The 20,327-nt window shown below is 36.4% G+C and overlaps 1 protein-coding gene across 3 annotated transcripts in view; it reads right to left on the minus strand.

Moving 5' to 3' along the window:
* Positions 1 to 20,327, minus strand: part of MYO6 (myosin VI) — a 105,794-nt gene that overhangs the window by 25,281 nt on the left and 60,186 nt on the right. For all 3 annotated transcript variants that reach the window (XM_030005953.2, XM_030005959.2, XM_030005966.2), the window contains 11 exons: positions 16,917 to 17,074; positions 15,840 to 15,931; positions 15,297 to 15,369; positions 12,922 to 13,049; positions 11,767 to 11,862; positions 10,283 to 10,456; positions 6,554 to 6,592; positions 4,844 to 4,937; positions 2,686 to 2,816; positions 2,468 to 2,545; positions 1,394 to 1,523 (listed from right to left, as the gene is read on the minus strand). In XM_030005953.2, the coding sequence (XP_029861813.1) occupies positions 1,394 to 1,523; positions 2,468 to 2,545; positions 2,686 to 2,816; positions 4,844 to 4,937; positions 6,554 to 6,592; positions 10,283 to 10,456; positions 11,767 to 11,862; positions 12,922 to 13,049; positions 15,297 to 15,369; positions 15,840 to 15,931; positions 16,917 to 17,074 (1,193 nt within the window). The remainder of the gene's footprint in view (positions 1 to 1,393; positions 1,524 to 2,467; positions 2,546 to 2,685; positions 2,817 to 4,843; positions 4,938 to 6,553; positions 6,593 to 10,282; positions 10,457 to 11,766; positions 11,863 to 12,921; positions 13,050 to 15,296; positions 15,370 to 15,839; positions 15,932 to 16,916; positions 17,075 to 20,327) is intronic.

The raw sequence follows: 20,327 nt of genomic DNA on the forward strand, positions 1-20,327 counted from the left end.
ACTGAGCATTTCTCTGCAATACTGAAATGAAAGAACACAAAACAAAACTTCCAGCTGTCATTGTTCTAATGCAGTCTTCATCTAAAAACTCAAGTGACTGGGACCAGGAGGCAAGTTAAACAGAGAATAAGGCACAGGCACAAGCATGCATGCCGAGTAGCTTGGAAGTGCGGTTTTTACAATATCTGCTAGAGGAAGCATAGATGCCTAAGGATCCATACTGCCTTTAGTCATCAGCCGAGCACATGGTTTGTGAACACAGTGATATTTAACTACCGGACTTAGGTGATCACAAAGATGTACTCTACTTTTTGTGTATCTATTTCAGCTTTATTCTGGTGATAAAATTAGCTTCTAATTTCCCATTAAACACTAAAAAAAAGTAAGGCACATCAAACCAGAATATTATTTCCCTGGGCTTCTACTTTTTGGACACAGTGACAGGCTTTCTGTCCTATCTTTCTGAAGAACAGATTAAATGGCATAAATTTCTAGATGAAAAACATTATTTTAGTGTTAACAATTTCTGATGTGTGAAACCTGTACGACAAGAATTCACAAATTCTATTTGCCCCAGTATAAACAGCAACAAATAGTATCCAATCAGTGACAGATGTAAGCCTCACGACTGTGCTGGCCCAAATGCACAGCCGTAAGGCACGAGGCCTTTATGCTTTTCTTCCCCATCTTAATGTACACTTTCCACCCTCCATATTATAGATCCCTGACATCCTGCATCAGACCTTTCCCCATCTCCCAGACATCTTTACTGAAGCACCCCACAAGCACCAGTCTCTATTCCGCACTGCCTCATTCCTACTCTTCCAGCAAACTGGGCAGGCCAAGCACTTAGAAACTGCCTATCAATAGTGATAGGCACTTATTGGCTGATCAGCAGTAATTGCTGGAGTGGAGATGTTCGCCCCGTAATTCATGTCAGTGCTTTCAATCATGCAGTTTCTGTCCAGAGATGACAACCTCTGTGCAGGCACTTCCCAGAACTAAACGACTCCATGTTGTGAGCTGAGAGCTGAACTACTGTTCTTTCCTGCTGATGTAGAAGTCTCCCCTTGCAAGACCTGTGATAGCTATTTATTTATTTCTGTGCAAGTGTTTACCCAGGCTTCAGTAAGCACCCAAGCAGACTGGACACGGGAGACTGGTGGTGGGCTGTATGTTCCACTTCGAAAAACCTCTGCTCTAAGCCCCCCTATATGTACCAAACACAAAGCATAAAAAAAAAAAAATATCTCACCAACCTTGAAATCAATTACTCAGACTTTAGTATGTAACCATCTGCTATACATGTCCTTGGCCACATTTCAAGGTGATAATAATTGCTTTGCTATATTTTTAACAAACATTTTGATTTAATAAAACATAAAATACGTACATTTAATCACTGAGAGAGAACACCATTGAACTTTTTTCCAACGACTGCAGATAAGCCAGCGATTCACTCGTTTAACTAGCTCTGCTAAGTGATCTGGATCAGACTTCATTATCTGATCAAACTCTGCAAACTAAATAATTAAGAAAAAAAAAAGTTTTACAAACTAGGAGAACAGAGAGTGTTAGACATTATTATATAAGAGCATGTTGAGTTAAAAAGGTAAAATATTTTTAATGTAAACTGTATGTCATCATTGTATCAGCTTTCAATTAATTCAAGTGAGCAGGTATGTCTGGCATCACTTTATTCTTTAATGATAACAAATAACTGCTGGGGTTTTTTGTCTGTTTGTTTAATTGATGTGCAACACAGCGTTTTGAATAATCCAACCATTTATTAATCACTAAAAATATTTATTGCCAAAATTTTTAAAAATTAATTGTTGCTCTACATCCTGAAGACTTATTCTGGCCTTCCACAACTTCAAGACACCCCTAATTCTGTATCTGGGAAAAAATAAAGCCCTGAAAGCACTTCTCAATTTTTAACCTTTGTATAAGATTCCAACCAAAGGCAACCTTTTCTGAAAATCCTGTACTTCTACTTTTTTGTAATTATGACAGTAAGAACATTCTTCTGGGTCTACAATAATTTTCATTTCTAGTTGCAACAGCTCCATACTTCAACTTCTTTCTCTGCATAGCAGCAGCAATGCTCAGAATAACAGAAGGAGATTTCAGCTATAAATAGATTTTACTAGAAAATATTTTTTCTTTGCTCTGACTTGCTCTTTTTTAGTCAACATAAGTCTTAAGTGACCAGTAGGACATCTGGAAATACGAACACTGCATTAGGAATACAGCAGCATTAGCAACAAGACTATGAAACCAATTATATCAGTATTAATATTGATGTTTTTTCATAGAAAATGAACAGTATTTACAAAAACCCTGGGCAACCTTATTTAAGTTGGCCACACTGTTAGCAATGTGTTGAAAAATGTCACCTTCAGAGGTCCCTTCCAACCAATATTATTCTAAGATTCATGTTCATGAACTTCAAGAGAAACACTACCTTGCCGGGTCTAAAAAACACCTTGGTTAGCCCAAATTTGTAATCATTTTCATTCAGTCCCAAGGCTTTAAATAGTGCCTGAAACACAGAAAACAGTTAGCATTATATTCCGCCTCCTTCAAAAAAAACCCCCCCAAAAGTTAAAAAAAACACACACCCCCTCCCCAATACATTTTCTGTCCTGCATCTTACAGAAGAAGAATTAATTTCTTTCTTACCTTGCAAAAGAGCCTAGGATCCAGCCGAGCCAATTTTTCAGGCAAGTATTTCTTGTACATATTATACAGTTCATGAAATGAAGCTCGTGAAGGGAAACCACCTTGCATCAAATCCAGAACTGACACCATTCCTAAATTCATTGAAACACACGCACAAAAGCTTTTATCAGTAAAATTCATATGAAGCAGTGATTTTTATGATAACCAGTAGTTTATGACATAAGCCCCAAAGACATTGTTCAGACACGAAACCACAAAGTTCAGCTGGGACTTGATCCAGCCTCTAACATTTCTTGATCATGTGATCATTCACAAAAAGTTAATACTGAACAGATGAGATGAGCCCATACAATTTTCTCCCTATTTGAGAGGTAAGTAACACCCAATCATGCAGAGGATTTTTTTCCTAATATTTCTTCTAAATATTTTTTTCTTTTTAGCAGACCTGACATTTTCATTTTTAAAGAAAAAAACCAACAAATAATGCCCAACCAGGCTTTTATTTTCATCATGTCAATGACATTTGTGAGACGTGGTGCCGATGTGACATCAAATACAGTGCCAGAACATGTAGTGTACTTGCAGTACTAGGTACCAGCTGCTAAGATGCAATTTTAATGTCCCGAAGACTGTTACTACATTTTGGCTGCGACTAGGACATCAGTAAAGCACAGACACAAAGTCAGTGAATGGTTCAAATTACTTCAAGCAGCACAGGCCATGCCAGTTTTTACCCACTGCTTTACGTAACCCTATCAACAGATTTTGCATATAAGTTTTTAAGTTAGCCTTTAACTTGTGGTTGCTATCTTTAAACTTAATCTTTTGCATATTTGCAAATGGAAATTTCATTTGTTTACACCAAGTCTTTCTTCTTCAAAAAAGATTTTACAGCATTACATCTTGCTCTTTTAACATTACATGTTATAACTTTGTTTTACTAGATTAAGCTTCATTTACTGTTGCTGAAGTAAGCAAATATAGAAAAGTGAGCTTGTAAGACTACTGTAAAACATGGCGGGGGGCAGGGGGGAATTAATTTGTTATTTTTTTTCTTCTCTGACATGCCAAATGTTGTTAACCTGAAGAAACCTACTACTAATGATGTTAATGGAATGCTGAAAAGTTGTTAAGCTTTTGTGACAGTAACATGACATGTTAAACATGTGGGCTTGTCAAAACAGGAGCTACAGAACCTGGAAGTATCTTGACTTCAAAAAGAGAAAAAATTAAGCACAAGCTGCTGAAAGTACAAAAATACAGAAAAGGAAAAAAAAAAAAAAAAAAAATCGAAGTACTTTGATGAACAAACACCCTATGAAGAACGACAATACCAGCACTCTAATTACCAAGCAAGCAGTTCCTTCCGCTGTTCAGCAGGGCATGAGCAAAACTGCTAATACTCACTCTTTACTGTAAAGCTGGAAAATTGGAAAGTGCCTAGCATTTCAAGAATAATGAAAACGCAGCAATCTGTAGTATACAAAGCTACAGGAAAAACTATGCTGAAGTGCCCTTGTTGGAAGTTCAGCTCCAAATCAAATTAACAGCGGTATAAAGAAATTTTGAAAAAGTAAAACAATATGATTCAACTCTATCATAATATCTCTAAAATCAAAGAAAACAAGTGTTTTTCCATTATTAGATATCTCAGCTAATACTGACTGCTTCTCAACATGCACAGGAGTTTCTAACACTTCAACTGCCACAGTAATTTAAAGAATTCTGTTGTTCTGGACAGAACTGCTTCCCTGTTAACATTGTGGGCAATACAAAGGGAAGGGATTCAGCTCCAGGTCAAGAAATCTAAATTTATGTACCAATATATGGCTACATGGCTTCTTACATATGCACCTGGTGTTTGAGCTCTCATTATAATCAATGGAAAAACAGTCAATGGAAATTACATCAACTCTTCTTGCAAAGAAGAGACCTTATGGCTGTTCAGATGAATTATTTCTAGGGTTCTATTGACTAAAATGAGAGCTAAGTTACTAAGAATCTAAATAACTGTTCACAAGGCATAAATAAGCTACCTTCTAGAAAGCAACAATTCAAGCAAGGAAATATTGCTTCCATCTCACATATTTCAAACTTAGGTCAATCTACAATGCCCAAAGTAATAAACAGAGGGAAAAATATCAGAGGCATACATTACCTGAACACTGAAGCTGAGAGAGGATCTGTCCTCCTTCAAAATGGTGATTTGTCATCTTTAAATTAGGTTTGATACAGCGAATAAAGCTAGATCCCTATTACCAAAACAAGAAGTTAGCAGAATCTACACATTTTTAAACCTCCTGAAATAACAGTTAATCATTTAAGAATTATGGGTGGGAAAAAAAAAGATAAAAAAATAATAGTATTCTGAAAGAGAAATGCTGACATTCTTTTTCTCTCGTATATCAGTTTTGCACTCTAGCCTTCATCTTGATGTAACTGATCTCAATGCTCAAACTATTAATTGGATCCTCAACGTTTGAGTTTTCATTCAACTGTTCTTAACATTAGTACAATCTAATTATGAGTTAGCAGTCTAGATTCTACTACCCTCATTATCTTCTACAGTCACACCACCTAAACGCCTCAGTCCTCCAGAGTTCACATCAGTGAACATGCTACCAGCCTCCTGACACTGGAAACATGCCAGATGAACTTGACCTTCCTTTCTTCTAACTTTTACTTCTTACAGTTTCTTTAGGCTCATGGCTTCACTCTCCCTTCCCCCATGTTGTTCCAGTCTGCTCCTTTCTTATCACCATGCATGCTATCTCTACAATTTTGACCACTGCTTTCTCTCACCATTTCACATTCATTAAGGATGACATTTTTGCAAAACACCATCCAATTATTCAGATTTTCCTAGAACAGGTGGCTGTTAATGATAACCTACCTTATATACTAAAACAAAACTGGGACTGAGAAAACATAGTATTACTGCTGGTTTGCGGTGTCTTCTCTCTTTTTCCATCTCTCAGCTGAGAGTGAGAGAGCACCTGCCAAGGGAGCTCTATATTAACAATATATCCTCAGTCATGAGTTAGCTAAACTCAGAGTACAGCAAGCCTGGGCACATACTTCTTCCCTGGACTGGATCTCAGTTCCAGAGTGTTCTGTATGAAAGAGATCATCTTTCTTTCAGACCAGCCTCATGAGTACAGTAAAATCTTAATGTCAGCTACACTCCAGCACCTGTCCCATTTGTTTCCCGTGTTCCCCCCCCCCTTTTTTTTTGACAGAGCATAACCTCATACCTAGAACTGATTAGAACATGCGGTCAAGAGAAACAAGAATGTGTTCCTACAACTCCAAGTTCTAAAAAAAATGGTTATGTTGAGCTACATGGAGAATTCTAAAACCTATCAAATTACATCAGCTAAATTAGCAAACACTCATTAGGGGAATCAGGTTCTTTGACCACCTGTGCATTTACAGCCTATCACAAAAGTGAAATGAAACATTTTATTTTTAACGGCTTCATGGAATCTGAAAACAGTAATTAATAATAAATTACCATCTGCCTTTCTTCGAAGTAACATCTCTAAACCTTCTGCAAATTAGTCATCAATGATAACCAGTGAATGGAAAAAAGTAAAAGTGACAAAAAAGGAGATTGCAGCCCAGACAGATTTCTTATTTTTACTCAAATTGTGTAACGTTCATTCTACAACAACTTTTTTTAAAGGTGGTGGGTTTTTTTTAAGGTAACTCAATAATCACCACCTGCAGAGCAAGACGTTTCTGAAGTGCCATGTAACTTCAAGCTCTAAAGCAATACTTATCACATTTATTGTAAGCCATATTGTTGAGATTATCGATTATGACTTATGACAGAAAATTATGAACCTGCATCTGTATACATACTTACAGTACTGTGAAGCTTCTCAAGAAGCAGATTTAACTGAGTCTGTAAAAGAAAACAGATATTTCAAGAGTCTTACCATGACAACTACAGAAATATACAAACAGAGTAGTGGTATAGCATTACTGCATGCATGTTCATTGTTAGTACATCAGACAGAATTGATAAATCAAAACGTTCACAAATTTTAACAGCCAAAATCATGCAAGTGTGCATGAATGGTCCTGTGGATATTGTTTGTGTTTAATTGTACAATACTGTATGGACTAGTTAGTTACTACAACATAGTTAGCAAAAAAAAGTGCAAGCCCATTTGGGAAAATAAAGGAAATAATGGCTATGTAATAATGTTATAGAGAAAATGAGACTGATCAGCAATAATTTAAAAAAAATACACTGAAAATTTGTGAAAGCCCAAATTTAACCTATAACAAGCATACATTTGTATGTTAAATAATTAACACAGAAAACAGATAAGCTCAGGGTCATCTTCTTTTTTTTTAAGCTAAGTCAACATTTAGGTGAATGAACCTGCATAATCTATTTTTAATTCCAAACTTCCAAATTTTTAATTCTCTGTTGATGACAATAGACTATATTTTAAAGCCAGATTGACCGAGGTTGGATTTAAACATACTGTGATGAGAAAAGACCACAGTCCTACGACCATTTGGGGGCAAGTCTACAGGATCACCAGAGACTTAAGGCTGTCAGGGAAAATGTGTCACAGTTGCTATTGATTGTAACTGGCAGGGACTTAAAATATTCCAGAACCACATCAGGAAAACAGCTATACTTTTACTTTACAGATGTGTCTGTTTTACCACACAGATTACTGCGGTGCCAGCCTTTCTAGTTTACTCGCAAGCTTTAAGGATACAGACTGAAGACAAAATTCTGTATGTCCTAACATACTACTCATTTTCTGTACTGGAACCAAAATTGAAAGGATCTGACTTTTGACTAATATTTTTTTCAACCAGATCTTTCAATTACCTTGAATCCACAAAACCAGATTTGTATGGGCAATATGTGTCACCTACAGCTGCCAGCCATCCTTCCAGTGGATAAAATTGGTTTGGGTTTTTTTAAACTTATCATGGATATGGTTAGAAAGAGAGAAGGAGCGCCACAAGAGGCATGACAAACACTAATAACCTCCTGCTCAGTTCTCACTTATACATACTCTCTCTATCTCTACTTGAATATAATCGTTGTGTTTTCTTAAGTTAGAAATGCTTAATTTTGGAAGGGACAGACTAATTTCCATCAACAAAATACGTTTCTGCTAGAGGAAAAATACCCCTTCCTTATACTCCGTGATTTGACACAAAATAAGCCAGAGCCATTCTCAAGTAAATTTCACTGATGAAATCATCATATGAATAAAACATATTGCTAAAACTACTGTTCTTTGAATTATCACAATTTAATCCATCATTACCATAGTAAAGTAAAATCATCCCAAAGATTCTTGAGTAGATCTGATGAACTAATTAATCATGTCCTCAACTGATTTATGAGAATTAATTTTAATTAGTTATAAGGAAGGGATGTGTGAAGGATTCCATACAGAGAAGTCCCTGCAACACCATCTAATTGATGTAATTAGAAGAATTTGAGACTGACTGACATACTGACGCACTAAAAATTCTTATTCTTATAAAGATGAAATTTCTACTAAGGTAATAGAACTTATTTTGATGTCATCTGAAGTGAAATTTTCAAGGCTATTAGTGTTCATCAGCAGCACATGTTGTGTCTGGGAAGGTAACACTAAATGAATTACTGGGAGTAACACATACATTCAGAATGCCATGAAACTTGAAAACATTGAAAGAATTATAGTTTGGTGGGCCAGATCCAAAGAGGACTTTAGTCATGTTCTAGGTATAGAGGTGAACACCAAAGTCCAAAACGCAATCCAAAAAGTTCCCCACTCAACTGCTGCTTAACTTAAAAAATGCCTCCCTTTTTGACTCCAGCCCTCCTTGGACAATGGTATCATTCACATGTCCACATCTACTGGATGTGGGGTGCTAAATCCAAGAGTAATTGAAAACCCAGATGGAGGAAAGTGGACGTTATGTCAAAGATCCCACAGTTGGTTTCATTTAAAAAATGCAGTTATGAAAAACAATGCATCCTAGCTTCACCTACAACAGACTCATGGTTGCAGGGTTGGCTCAGGAGACAGCTTATCTGTATGTAATTCTATTTTTCAGTCTGCCTTCTGAAAATGCATTTTATATTAAACCGATTGCTACAGTTTAATTCTACAATGACTATATAATAAGGAGGAGGAAATAATCATCAGAGCAAAACTCAAGAGAGCAGGCTGCCCAATTCCCAGTTAAATACCAAACCCACTACTGTAAAAGTCAGGTTCCATCTCCTACTCTTCCTGGCCCCATCAAAGTTTTATTTCTGGCTACATAATAACCCATCTCCAGAACGGTATAAGGACAATCCTCTCTGTCAGATTGACCAACAACTTGGTGCTTCAGGAAATACAGTAGATATGAAACACTAAATATAGTATAGACCTGAAGCAGAATACTGTTGCTATGAAAAAGCAAGTGCTGGTACCGTATCCTTCCCATTCTTCAGCCCCTGCGTTTTTAGAGAACAGTTCTAAACACTGGCCACACGATACAATTATGCAAGAATGAATTTATCTTCCAGTCCTGATTCAGCACTTAACCTTGACATGGAGCAGAAATGCAGAAATGCTCTTCTGCTATTGGCAGTGCCCCACTCTACAACATGGTTTTTGGATTGTCCAAGACACCTGCTTTCCCCAGGGACTGCGTAAGGAGTCTAGCTAGGAACATGATGTGGGGTTTTAGGTGTCCTAGGTAAGGTAGCATACCAAAAAAGTTGCAGCACTTGACTTGAAGGCATACAAATCCTTCATTGGATCTGGCCCAGATGTGTTGAGAAGAGCTCTTGCTGAAATTGCAGCAGCTCTACCAAAAGTAAATCCATGAGATTGAAAAATTTACCTGCAGCCCACGGTTGTGCCTGCTTTTCATCTCTTAATTCCCCTATAGTTCTCTTTCTAGCCATCCTGAGCTGGAATAGTCCAGCTAAAATAAAACTGCTGAATGAGAAAAGGATGCAGAAAACATTTGGAGAAGACAAGGTTTGAAGGTCAGCTTTACAACAAGCAGAAGAAAGGAGAAAATGAGGAGAAGCATCAGATTCAGGTATTGAGAAAGGAAACATTCAGCACAATGAACATCCTTCTGTGAAAGCCATGACTATCTTTACATTTTAGAAGAGGAAAACCAGTGGTTAGATTAGGTATTGAATTCTGAGAATGGCAAAGTGTAGCCAATTGATACATCTTCTAGAATGAACAATTAAGATAGGATGGAAGGACACCTTTTGTCATGTTTAGAACCCCTTAAAGTCCACAGAATACAAATCTGAATCTCAAGACTTTAAACCTCCTGAATAAAGACTTTTATGTGGCCTTGCAAAATTCTGACTTAAAAATTATTGTATAATCTCTTTAAGGGCTATTATGAAACATCTTTTTGACAGAAATGCATAGCATGTAGCTTGAATATACTGGTTTCTTATAATTCAATAGTAAAAAAGTCTAAAATTTTCTTTGTCTGAACCTCAAATTACCACTCGATTCTCCCAACCTTAGGTTCTACTTATTTCAGGCAACTTAAAAGTGGCATATATTACAAGAAGATAAGATTCTTTGCTATGTTATGTTACCTTGAATTTGTTTCCCACACTGATGAAACTAAGTTTCCCAGCTTTTTGCTTGGGATCCTTGTTGTTGTTAGTGTTAGATTCAAACAGCTGTCGAACAAACTTGTCCTTGGATTCACATATAAGAGATTCAAGGGACATGTGCAAAGCATCATTGTTTTTTTCCACAAATTGCATCTGAAAAGACAACCCAAGAAAATAATAGCACATTTGTTTCATTGCCCCAGTTGCTTAAGTCTTAAAGAAAATTAAAGAAAACAAAGTTACATACTTAATTCAAAAATCAGCAAGAATATGTGGGGTAAATAGTCATACACTATTTCAAACAACTTCTGGACTGGACACAAAAAACACTAATGACAGTTTTAAGGCCCAAGCTATGGAAGTCCCTCTGAGGGAGGGGATAAATTAAGTCAAGCATATTAGCATAGCTTCTGGACCAAAGCTACCTCATATCTGATTAGCTCAGACAGCAGAGCTTACATGCTCATATGTGGCTCCTCCGTTCCTGAAGACACTCTACGGTATTATTAACATACATGATGAGATACGCAGTTAAACATAGAGCACTTGGAACAAATATGTTCCAATTTTATTTATTATTTTGATATTGACTTGCTCGGTGACCTCAGAAAAATCAGGTAGGTAACACACAGACTTCAATTTTCATATTTGTAAAATGACTACAGAATGTGCCTACTTCAAAACAGCACAGCAATCATTTCTCATTCTTGGAGTATTTTGAAGTAAATAAGAACAAACCCTTAAAATATGTATTTTCAAATGACAAAAAAAGAAAAAAAATCTTTGGAAGTAGCTTTCCTCTTAAACACTGGAATTACAGACTAGAACAACGAAGCATTATGGATCTTCTGTTTATCCTAAACTCTTATTTTTTCAAAAATTAGGTTTTAAATATTGGCTTCAGGTGTTTCAATGTTTTTGTATGATGAATAGTCAAAAAAGTACAAGAAGCTGGAATGTATTCTGAGGGTAGCAATTTCAGGTATTTCATATTCTTACATGAATGATTCTATTGCCAGTAGAAATGGAAACCAAAAAGTATGAAATGTGTTTTTAATATAACATAAACAGTGATTGCATACAAGGATAAGCATGCTTCCAAAAAGCTACGCTTAAATCTAACAGTACTTTCATATCACGTAGTGTATTGCCCTCCCCAAGATGCAAACGTATGTTGTTGTAAGATTTGCAGTAGATCATGAATCAATATTTGACACCAATACCTGTAGATTTATAACAAACTCTTAGACAAAATATACGTCACCAAAACAGTCTGTAATCTGCAAAGTTAAAAGAAACTGTCAATTCTGTCACATACGCATAAAATCAGTTTCAAAGCTAAGACATATCAACTTCTTAATTTCTCCTCTGATGAAAGGAAATTTTATTTAATCTATATACACTGAAAAATATCACAAGTACTACAAAGCATAACAAAAATAGTTTTGCATAAGTAAAATTACCGTCTCATAGCATACTGCTCCTGCAAAATGTCGGATAATAAAGCCTTCATCATCTCTGATATTTCTGTGAACAGCCAATTTAGACTTTCTAGGAATCTGGAATTAAAAAAATTGAATTACAAAGAAGAATTACACTGTAGAGTGAGAAAAAGTTTACTCTTAAAACATCACCATGATTCTGCCAGAAGTACAAGGTGTTAAAAACGACATTTCCTGCAGTACAATTGTGATGACCACTACTGCTCCTGTTCAAACCAAGATATTCCAAAAACCTATTTTCATTCTCATTCACACTCTTAGATACCTCATATTCAAAACAAAAGTCACCAGGATTGCTAACACCAACTAGTTGATTTTCTTTTTGGCTTTAATCAACAATTTCTATACCGTTCATTCCACAACTAATGAACAGCCTTGTCATATGAATACAATTAGATAGAAGCTTAAAATATTTTTAGATGGTATATTTTAAAAGGCAACCACCTAGCTGACTGTACACATACCGACAAAAATGTTTCACTGCACAGCAATCCAGTTAAGCAAGATTAAGTGGAAACTTAACAAAAGGTAAATGGATGACAATTTTATTTGGCTCCCTTTGCTTGCATTTTTTCAGCAGGGAATTAACTCCCCCCCCCCTTTCAACAGAAGTCACGTACACAAATTGCAGTAACTTGCATTAATCTTCCACAGAGTGCTGTAAATTAAAGAATTAACAACAAAAAGGTTTTCCTTGTGTGTTCCCTATTTTCATCTCTGAAGTGCTAGCTAGACACTCCATGTGAGTCAAATATTCTCCAAAACAAGCAATTTTTGAAAGGAACAACAAAATAGCTCATCTGATATGAGATAATCTAAATCAAAATGTGTTTTTATTTCCTTTTCATGCATTATATGCCAACAAACTTCAAATACAAGTGAAGAATATGGCTTTAGTTTCAGCAGGATATTAGAATTGCTAGAAGACTTAAACCTTCAGTGAAGTTTTCAACAAACCTAATAACCAAACTTGTCCTTAACAAAAGAATACGGATTGTGCAGACTGCTGTGGTATGAGATTTCTTAGGAAAGGGTTTCATTAAATTGAAGTGTTAACTATCAACTGTTCCAAAACCTGTTTTATTAAAACAAGACAGACAGCAAAAATAAACCTACAGAGAGCCTGAAATGGTCCTTGTGTTTCTGGTGCACAACTGAAGTAAAATGCTGGTCACTTGGTTGGGGAAGACGATTTTCTTCATCCAAAATATCCAGTACACCTATTAACTTTGCTTCAATCAAGTCTATTAATAAAACAAAATATATTTACAAAAATTGAATATATAAACTCGTATCAGAACTGAACATTACAAGTTTAAAATGCTACTGATCTGATTCTGTATAAAGGTATGTAGGGAAAGCTGTTAACACAAAATACAAAAAGTCATTGCAAAATAATTGTACTTATCTGAACTGTTGATTTAATCTATACCCTATACATATCAAGTTCTAACTCTAGCACAAGGAACACGGGGGCTGGGGGGGGCAGCAGGCGGGGAAGATCAGGCACGAATTGTTTGATTTTTACTCTGGGTCTCAATCTCATTCCCAAAAGGTGCCTAAATGTTTATTTGGTATGACCATGGGTCTTTATGGGATAATTGCTCATATCGTTGGGTTTTTGTTTGGGGGGGGGGGGGGGGGGGTTAAGCTTTTCATCCATGTTTCACCACATGTCAAAACTAAAAGCATGAAAAGGCACATACTTCCATTCACAACAGGATCCAGGGAGGAAAATGAAACGCATTTGTTTTAAGAAAGGCAGACCAGACTTGAGCATACAGTGGTGGTTTCACAACTTTTTACAAGTGTATTGCCTTGACCTTTCACATACATATATGAAAGCGCTTGGAAGTTGACATAGAAATTCATGCTCTTGAAACTATTAGACACAAGAATTTTGCAGCTTTTAAAACTTTTTTGTATTATCTACGAAACTGTTCTTTTAAGAGGAATTTTTACGACCTACTTTTTTTTCTGTGGAAAGGAGGGAATGACTAATGCTTCTACTGCAGCAATGCCTATGAACTCTCACTACAGACTGTAAACAGTATGAGGCTATATATTTAAACACAAAGAAAACCCCCATGCAAAGAATTTATGCTTATAAAATCTGAATAAGCTAATTTAGCTACAGAGATTACTACCATTCCATCAAAACATTCTAACATACTAATGACTGTTTCTAAGATTCTGCCATAGCGTTAAAAAATTGCCCATGTCAACATGATATCCTTGCCTTTTGTGACAGTATTTCTATGTGTTCACTGCTGTCACCAGCCTGGTCCAACACCTTAAACAAAATCGTATTTCAACAGAAAGTATGGCAGGAAAAGGCAACAACTTGGCAACAATCTCTACAACCTGACCCGTTTTCCCACTATGAGTCAGACAGAGAACCTTTCTTCCAATAGGCACCAGGGAACCCCTTTAGATCCTGAGATATGTTTCAAAAAAAGCCCAGAAAACAAACAAAAAAAAACAACAACAAAAAAAACCCCAAACCCAAACATGCACTGGGGGGGAAGGAACCCTTTTTATAGAAACATGACAGTCTCTAAACTATAACATTTTTGGGAACAGGGTCAGGCTCATATACACATTATTAAACACATTATAAAACCACTAGAAGAGATAAGATTTGTATTCATAGAAGTCACCTATTTCCTGTTGCTATTCTTTTTGTTCCCTCCTCCAAATACCTTCCTGTTGCTTTTGCACAAGATGGCTAAGAGGTTTGCTTGACAAGAGTTGTCTTTAGTTAAGTCAGAGTTAGTGACTGTACAGGCCTATCTGACAAAGTGAAAACTTCAGCAGAGCTACAGAATCTCAGAAGAACCAGACATTTTGCAACAGATGTTAAATTCTGTCACTCTCTGCTCAGCCAGGACTGACTAGTTACCATAAGCAAATTACTGTAAATGCAAAAGCAAAATGAACTTTTGTTCGCAATATACCAATTTGGAGAACACAAGTTGAACACAGAGGAAACAAAAAAAAACCAACCAAACAAACAAAAAACCCAACAACATCCTCTTAAGCCTCTGGTATATATCAGTCTGTGGAAGCCTAAAAACAGCAGTAACATCTACAGCCTGTTGCCTATAGTTCATTTCGTTTCTTTGCTCGCTGACTGGCTCAAAAAAGATGGGGACAATGGGATGGGATTTTTTTAATTCATGGAATATTTTTCCGCAGACACCCTCACACCCTGCTTCACTTTATTTACCCTATTTAGGTGTTCTAATTAGTTTTCTAGGAAAATGCACATGAAATTCACAAGTCCCAGCTGCAGTTATTGCACACCGTAGGACAACATGGCTCTATTACCAACCAGAAGTATAATGTTATACAAAGCTGGAAGAATTCACAAGGTTGCACCAGTCATTAAAAGCACAAATTTCTAGTGCTACGCATATTTTGCCTCTTTTGCTTGAAGCTTTTTTCTCCATGACACTAACGAATAGCTTGACATTTCAAGAAGCACATACCTATACAGTCCTGATTATCTACATAGCGCACTTCATTAACCCCTAGGCCTTCTTTTTGGTAAAGTTCTTGTTCCTAAAAAAAACCAAAAAAACCAAAAAAACTTGAAAAGAGAAAACACACTCACCATGTATTTTTTTACCCACCAAAAATGTTTTTTTTAAATACACCTGAAGACATTTTTAAATACAGCACGAATCAACACAAATTTTAGAATTTCATTCCACAGCTTAATATATCCCAACTTCACCTCCTTAATGATATGCCCATGCAGTTAGATATTTCCATTAGGTATGAGACATTGTCCAGTATCTGGATGCCTCATTTTAATGAACGGTAAAAATGAAGAAAAGAAAAGACTCTTGGTTTTCAAAAAGCCATATTCTTTTCTGGCACAACCAGGTGTCACACAGTAGGAAAACAGTTTGTCAACTGAATTTTTTTTAATCTAAGCATAATGTGCAATCTTATGGAAAGCAGTGCTACTTTAAGTGTCTCTTTACTAAAAAAATAAATCCTCAAATATAACAGTAAATATAACATACCTCTTTCAGAATCCTTTCATTAAAAAACTGCTGCAGTTTTTCATTACAGTAGTTAATACAGAACTGTTCAAAACTGTTGTGTTCAAAGTATTCTGAAAAAACAGAAGTTAAACTTCTATGATAAACCAGTGTTCCAAGAATTTATATTACATAGTAACTAAGAAAAGCTTCACAGTGCTAATATTTAAAGATGTGTTCAGATCCATATCTGTCTCTTTCAGTAAAATAAAAGCTTTTACAGATTTTCAAGTCGCACATAAGACAGATATAAAAATACTGCAGCAGATCATATTTCTAAGACAAATAACAGACAGTTCTATCTGGCAGCAAACCAAAGCAAGATGCTACCATACAGTGAAAATGTACCAATACATCCTCATACATCCATGTCACATCAGGCTGGCACATGATATCCTAGCTCTAAAGTCCTGAAAAACAAAGGTTACCTTTTTCACTGTTCTTGGACCACCTTAGCAGGGCTAGAGCACAACAGAAAATATGCCCTATTCTGCATCCCAGTGAGGACAAAAGCTTTAGAGGAACCATCAACACCCACCACTTCCCAGGAGCAACGAGGAGCCCAAAGTCCAACTCTGCAACAGAACTATCCAGCCTCCAGGAAACAGTATCTTAATTCAGAGACTTCATTTGCCTGTCAGTATGCAGTGATCTTCTCAGGACTGAACAGGAGAACAGCACACACATGCAATATCTTTTCTAATTTTACTGGGTGGCCAAAGTAAGATTTCATTCCAAATTTTTAGTCCTTCAAAAGCTGTGTCTATGTAGACACTACAGGTATCTGAAACCATTACAAAGATGCTTAGTTGCACACTAACGCTTGTTAGCGTTATTAGGTCATCAGGAGAAGCTCTAGACCTCCTCTATATTCTTGTATCTCAGGAAAACGAGGCTTTATCTGCTCTCTTGATATCTTCTTAGGCCCTTGTAACCCATCCACCCACCCCGATCAAAAAAACCCAAACCCTCCCCCTCTCCATTACAGAATTTATCATTGAATCTTTGGTGGCAATAATAGACCACTAGAAATTTTTTTTTTTTTTTAAGTGTACTTACCAAAACCAGCGATATCTAGAACTCCAATGAAGAAAGAAGAAGTCTCAAATGGAAAACACTGGTTTACCCTGTTCACTACATGGTCAAACAGATGACTATACACCGTTTTAGCCAAGGCATCACGAGCATTGTTTGCTTGTTCCACTTTCAAGGGTACCCTAAAAACCAAAAATACAGATCTTACTTTTCAGAATTGCTGACTCTGAAATACTGATTAGAATAAATGATTAGGCCCTAAACTTAAAAAGAGCCTTTCCAATTATTGTAAACTAGGACACAAAAATCCCCTGAGCTCTAGGCCCAGGCTGGAAACAAACTTGCCAAGTTAGACTAACTATCCTACCTGTAAAAAGAAAGAATAATGTTTCACTATGCTCAGTAGAAGTTAAGATGCAGATGTTTTCATACTCATTTATTAGATAATTAGAAACTATATTGATAATTGCCAGAGAGAGAGAGATTTAAAATACATACATTCCCATCTACAAAAAATATTTCAACTATGTATTTGTGAGCTGCCTCATTACAACAAAACCTATAGTTCAGGTTTGCTCTGACACCTTTATCCCTATATATATAGGGACATATATGTAGTATATTTGTCCCTATACTTTCATAAGGGCTATAACTAAGGCTATAAGGCTGTAAGTTAATTGGTGACAAAAGTAAAAAAACATAGATAAGGGAGTGTGTTCTCATGGTAAAAGTTAGATGCAACCCCAAAATAAGGATTCTTTTTAAACACTGGAAGAAAGAGCCTTTTAAGACAACATAGAATCATAGAATGGTTTGGGTTGGAAGGGACCTTAAAGACCACCTAGTTCCAACCCCCTGCCATGGACAGGGACACCTTCCACTAGACCAGGTTGCTCAAAGCCCCATCCAACCTGGCCTTGAACACTGCCAGACATGTGATCTCCAAGCACATTTAACCACATCATCTCCTGGATAAATACATTCTACAAGGCTTTTTTTTTTAAAAAATAAGTTTCAGATTAACAGGTAAGAGTACCAAACCTAAAAAAGAGTTACACTGTACACAGCTGAAGAAGTACCTGTAGAAGTCTCCAGAATAAGACAATTCATGTAAGAATAAAGCCTTAAGGGAGTGTTTAAGACACAACATGAGAGCAGTGTGAAAAATGAACTTTTGGCTTTATGGTATGATTGCAAATTGCACTTAAATCCTAATGATGCTGCCAAAGAATTCAAAAGCAGAAGTCCCACCAATCTGAACAGAATCAGACTGTCAAAGATTAAAACTCCAAAGGATTTTTACATGTCAATAAAAAAAATATAAAGGGAAAAAAATTAAATCGAAATACTGATAAGCCCCTTGACCAGACAGTATCAAAATTTCATGCATGGAATGACGGCCTACAATTTAGAACAACTATAGGTACACAAAGGCTTTGCACAACACTGTATCATGACATACAGATATACCCAATGTTGAAGTAAACCAAAAGAAGCGATTTTTAGGGAGAGAGCCTTTGCTAACCAAACTGATAAAATTTGCAGGGAGGAACAGGGAGAAATAATGTCAAGGTTTTTATTACACCAATCCTCTTTGTCATGAAGAATAAGGATGATGGCTGTATGCCAAAAGCTCTTAGGCTTTTTCTAAATATCTCAATCAGTTGGCTTAATAAAACAAATCACTTCTCCCCATATACCTTGCCTCTCATATCCTTGGACCACCAGGACTACAATAACAATTTGTAATAATCATAGGACAGACTGTCCAGCTAAGGTGGTAGATAACCAATTATGGAACTTCTCAAGCATGCAGCAAATCTACGTTTAAAAAATACCTCTTATCTGAACTGTTTAAGTAAGCCCTACGTACAAGGTTCAAGCTGTCACCACTGCAGAACTGCCCTATCGCCCCCTCCAGGTAGCTTTCTGTACACAGGAGTACAAAGAAGTGGCAGGTCAGAAAAGAACTTAATGCTATGCAGCCTACCCATATTGCATCATTTCCTTCACTTCCCGGGATTCACAAGCACTACACTAACTCAAATTTATTATTTCTGTATTTTTTCAAGGATGATACTTCTGATGCAGAAACTGAGACTGATGGAGATCACTTTCTATTGTGACTGGAGAGTCAGGGAACCAGAGACTCTGTTCACTAAGGACACCTGCAGCTACATTACATGAGATAGTAATTAGCTTTAACATACAATCTTGTCTTCCACTAAGTATCTCCTGACTTATCTTAAGGTAACGAGTACTGACAGAAATCTTATCTTATAAATAGAAGGAAGGTACCTTTACATTCCATTCTGATACGTTTAAGAGATCAGAATACTAATTCCCACATGTCAGCTGCAGGCCTATTACATAATACAATACACTAAAATCATCTATGCTTTCAATTTATTTTTTTAAACAACATGACAAACAGTCATACGTCTACAGCTTGTATTTATAAAACTGCCCTGTTCTTCAAAAATAACAAATTCTGCCATTATTAAGTAGAAATCGAGAAACTGCACAAAACCCTACTGTTATTTTAAATTTCATAGTATGCAGCAGAAACCCATGGAAAGAACATGTAACCCTGCAATGCATTTTGCACAGCTGAAAGTACAGAACCACAAAATAATGCTGAAATTGCACTGAGCCAGTAGATACAGAAGAGCCCTATTACAGAACTGACATTCAGAATGAGTAACTTCCTTCTCAGGAACTTGCTTTCACTCAGCTCCTCCTTTCCTCTGGTCTGCACACTGACAAAGGAATCTGTTTCCTCCTCCTTTTTCTTGTCTGAACAGGAAAAGATATAGCTACTTGTAAGGAACAGGGAAAACATTTTTCCAATTTCTAAGCTATTTGGTAAGGCTACAACAAAACCCCTTGTTTGGTCTTCGTACTAATTTCTTCAGCAAGGTTTTCGGTGATCCAGAAAGTCTGAGGTCTGGGGGAAAGTGTTCTCATGCGCTGGATTTATCCTGCAGACAGTTCCATGCAGTCCCCAAACATTTTCCAGAACAAATAAACTGCAATTAAAATATGTATCATTTGCCCATGGTTGACAACAATTAAGGGAGAGAGAGCAGGTGAAGCGATACCCATCAGCTGCTGTCATCCAATACTGTTACTGCTTCACAAATAAAATGGCCTGGATGAAATAACCCTAACTAGTGAAAGGCCTACATAATTGAAGAATATAAGCAGAACATTTGTAATTTGAGAGAAGTTCTAAAAACTGTAGAAAAATATTTAAAAAAAAAAAAAACAAAACCCACAATGTTTTTCCAACAGAGGCTTCAGTACCACCACCACCACCACAAAAAAAAAATGCATTTTGGTAGAAAACATACTCCAAAAGAAGCTGGAGGACCTGGAATGATGCAAGTTAAATTTTTCACACTGTAAAAAAATTTACTTTGTGATGACGGAGTC

Source organism: Aquila chrysaetos, chromosome 2 (genome assembly GCF_900496995.4).
Source record: "Aquila chrysaetos chrysaetos chromosome 2, bAquChr1.4, whole genome shotgun sequence".
In the NCBI taxonomy this organism is placed as follows: Eukaryota; Metazoa; Chordata; class Aves; order Accipitriformes; family Accipitridae; genus Aquila; species Aquila chrysaetos.